This window comes from Camelina sativa, chromosome 17 (assembly GCF_000633955.1).
Source record: "Camelina sativa cultivar DH55 chromosome 17, Cs, whole genome shotgun sequence".
NCBI classification, from domain to species: domain Eukaryota; kingdom Viridiplantae; phylum Streptophyta; class Magnoliopsida; order Brassicales; family Brassicaceae; genus Camelina; species Camelina sativa.
In genome coordinates, this window is record NC_025701.1 from 14,701,162 (window position 1) to 14,704,713 (window position 3,552).

At 29.4% G+C, this 3,552-nt stretch overlaps 1 protein-coding gene across 1 annotated transcript; it reads left to right on the plus strand.

The window, feature by feature from the left end:
* LOC104757227 (protein SPEAR4-like) lies at nt 1,199–2,514 on the plus strand. The gene is made up of 5 exons (XM_010479954.1): nt 1,199–1,570; nt 1,681–1,788; nt 1,886–1,965; nt 2,058–2,220; nt 2,315–2,514. Exons 1-5 carry the CDS (start codon nt 1,199–1,201, stop codon nt 2,504–2,506), a joined length of 915 nt encoding a protein of 304 aa, XP_010478256.1. The 3' UTR covers nt 2,507–2,514.

Here is a 3,552-nt window from a genome sequence, read left to right on the forward strand (position 1 = left end):
AAGTTGGCTAAATTGATGTGTAATCTTTAAGATATATATTAATTTGTAATCTTGATGAACTAATTAGTTATCTATGACAAAAAAAGAACCAACTAATTACTTCAAAAATGTAGTCAAATATTGTGTGACATATATAAGTACAAATTAACAAGTTGGAAGATTTGTTTCCTCTTTTCTTTTTCCTCGTTTACAATCTATTCTACATGATAATTTTTCTAGTATGTCAACTTGCCATATTAGTTTTCCCAATTTTATATTGTACGAATTCAACATATCTCTCTGTTCGCTGCATTTTTCTTAGACCTTAAAAAATAGAGATTACATAATTACTACTTTCCTAAGTTCTTACGTTTGACCGAATCTTTCTGTTCTTCATTTTTGTTTTTCAAATTAGATAGTGTACCTATTAAGATGACCAAAATAGTTTTGCCATGTAGGTAATTCACAAATCACAACGTGTACCGATGTAAGTGCACCCGTGGCAAACAAATCGATTAGTAGTAAAAACTAAAGGGAAAAAAAATATGAAATCTATATTGCTTAATAATATACATTTTCCCCATAAATCCGAAAAAATACAAATTCATAACTACAAACATATATTTTAGTCAGAGAAGAATAAAATGAAACCATATTTTTAATATAATCCGAATTACATATAAAGTTAGGAAGAAGAATTTTGAATTCAAATTAAAATGTGGGGTTATTGATCAGATAATTCCTAATTAAATTCTTGAAAATATAAAAGCAAAGAAATTATTCAAATTACATATTTGTTTATTCTGTTTTAATATCCTCCAATGAGAGAATCACGGAAATAAAAAAATGAATCTCTCTATCTACACTATATCTTCCAGGTGGTTCATAATACTTTCATACCATGGAAATTAAAAGAATAAAGAGAGAGATCTTAAGAGTCCTAAAAACATGGGAGTTTTTTTTTGAAAAAAATTTCGTAAAATCCCCAGAACTTTTCTCACTACGCCAGAAGAGCCTATTTTTTCTCAGATTTACTTTCCTTCAATCTCTCCATTTTTTTTTTATTAATGACTTTTATTTCTTTCTCCTTTTGCCACATATTTGTTCTCCCTTCACTTTTATCTCTTCTTCACCATTATAAATTGCTCTCTCATCTCTCATCTTTGTAGACCAAAATATCAAAAACTAAGTACTAGAGAGAATCAAAAAACACATCAAGATGTGTAGTAAGACGAATAGTGCGAGTTATCGAAACAGAGATGACGATGATTACTCTGTCTTGTGTCCCAAGAAACAGAAGCATAATAACAATGGAAATGGAGGAGGTAGAAGAAAAGTCCCACGAAGAGGGCCTGGTGTCGCTGAACTCGAGAAGATCCGTCTCGAGGAACAACACATCTCTACAAACGTACAACTTCCTCTTCCTACTCCTCTTCTTCCGCTGGAGAAATCTTCGGCCATCATCGACAAAACCGGTCCGGTTTACCCTTTCTCGTCTTATTTCACGACCGGATCTTTCCCTAATGATTTGATCCCTCCGGCTCCAGTCTTTCAGAGGAAGCATGATTCGTCTCTTCATTACCTTCCTCCGGTAATTAATCAAAAGAACATATTCATAGTTTTTTAATTTTACAGTTTTTTTTGTGATATATACGGATTTGTGTTTATTGTTTGTATATGTGTGTGTGTGTGTGTTTACAGATGAATCTACCGAATCAAGGATCTGGAGGATTTTATCAGTTTATAGAGCCCCCTTTAAACCAAACATCTAGTCTTGACAATGTCACTCAATTTCTAGGCGAAGAAAAGGTTAATCATAATTTTTTTTGGTGGTTAAATCCTTAAACAAAATCAAAGTAATCATTTTATTGATTCTTAATAATCTATTTTGATTATTATTTAGCAGACCCTTGCTGCGAAAAGGCCATGGCATTTTATGGCAGAGACTGCGAAATGTAGTGTTGGACCGACCATAACTATCTCAAGGTTTGTTTTTTTTTTAGGTTTAACCAGTTTCTTTAGTTATTATATGTATTAAAACGTTTAAGTTTGTTTATTTGACATTTTATGACTTTCAGGGATGGTAAACAAATCAAATCACTAGACCTAAGATTGAAAAATCATATTCAAGATTCAGGAACCACAATTAGAAATCCAATTACCATTGATTCATCTTCTCCGACAACTCCTCCTTTGCCGATTTTCCCAAATGCTTCATTCGATTTCCCGCGCTTTTTACAGGTAATGTAGTTTCTATGTGTTTTTACCAGTTTGGTTGATCAATTTTAGTTTCATTTTCATCTTCTTTTTTTTTTTTTTTTTTTTNAATGAACAGAAAGAAGTGGTTGATCATGAAATCATACCACGAACGAGCGGTGCAAATTTTCCGATAAATAGAAAACCGTTCTACAGCTTTTTGCCCTCGAATGACCAGAGTATTCGCGACCAAGATCGATCCTTCAGTTTGAGATCCGAGAGATATGATTCAGTTACTGATCACGGCATTGATCTTCGTCTTAAGTTATAAGAAAATTATTTTCTAAGCAAATTTTTAAAATTTTGAATCTTTATGTCATCAGTTTGTAGTTTCGGATAGATATATAACAAAGATCTGCCAAATACTTGAATTTTCTTAGTTCTCTTTAACAAGAAAAACATGATGAGGGTGAAACAAACATACTTTAACCATAGCCACTTCACCTTCAAGAATAGTAATTAAAGACAGTCTTAGTGTGAAGCGTAATTAATTAGCACAAACCACACGATACATGGTCAAACACAATTGTTTATTTTTCCAAAAAAGAAGAAAACAAAAATCATACACAATAATTGTTGGATTTTTCTGTTTGTGATAAAATTTCCAATTAATTAAAATCAACGATTATACAAATTAAAGATAACTTTTCATACTTTAAATATCGTATATGTAGCTTTTTTTTTAAATTATGTTAGCATGTTATTAGAAGTATTAAGTAGTTGATTATTTTATCAATTATATTTTGGATATCAAATTGTATCTCATAACTCAATTAAAATATTTCCATATAAATCAAAGTAGTAATATTAATTTCTGTAATTTTTTTATTGTCTCATGACACCGTCACACAAATAATCTTGTCAGCTAAAATAATCGATATCAAAAATCTTTTGGAATAAAGTTTTAAATGACAATTTTGTTTACATATTTTGCTACCAAACAACTTTTTTATATTATTGGTTTTTTTGCATTTCGAATTTTGAATTTTCTTAAAGTTAGAAAACTTAAAACACTTGATTAAACATCAAATCGAAATAAATAGAAAACATAAATGTTAATTAAAATAATTTGAATAATAAAAATTGAAATTAAAAAATATAATATACAATCTGAAAAATATATATGAGAAATAAGCTAGATAAAGAAAAAAATATAAATTAATGAGCGATGCATTTTGAATATAGCGATCATTTTTCTCTTTGCAAAAACTGGAAAAAAAATCTATTATTTAGAGATGTGTTTTGTTGTAGTATCCAATATCTAACAGTAATTAAAGAACTATATTTTTATTCACTTTTTCTATTTTAATCTTATAT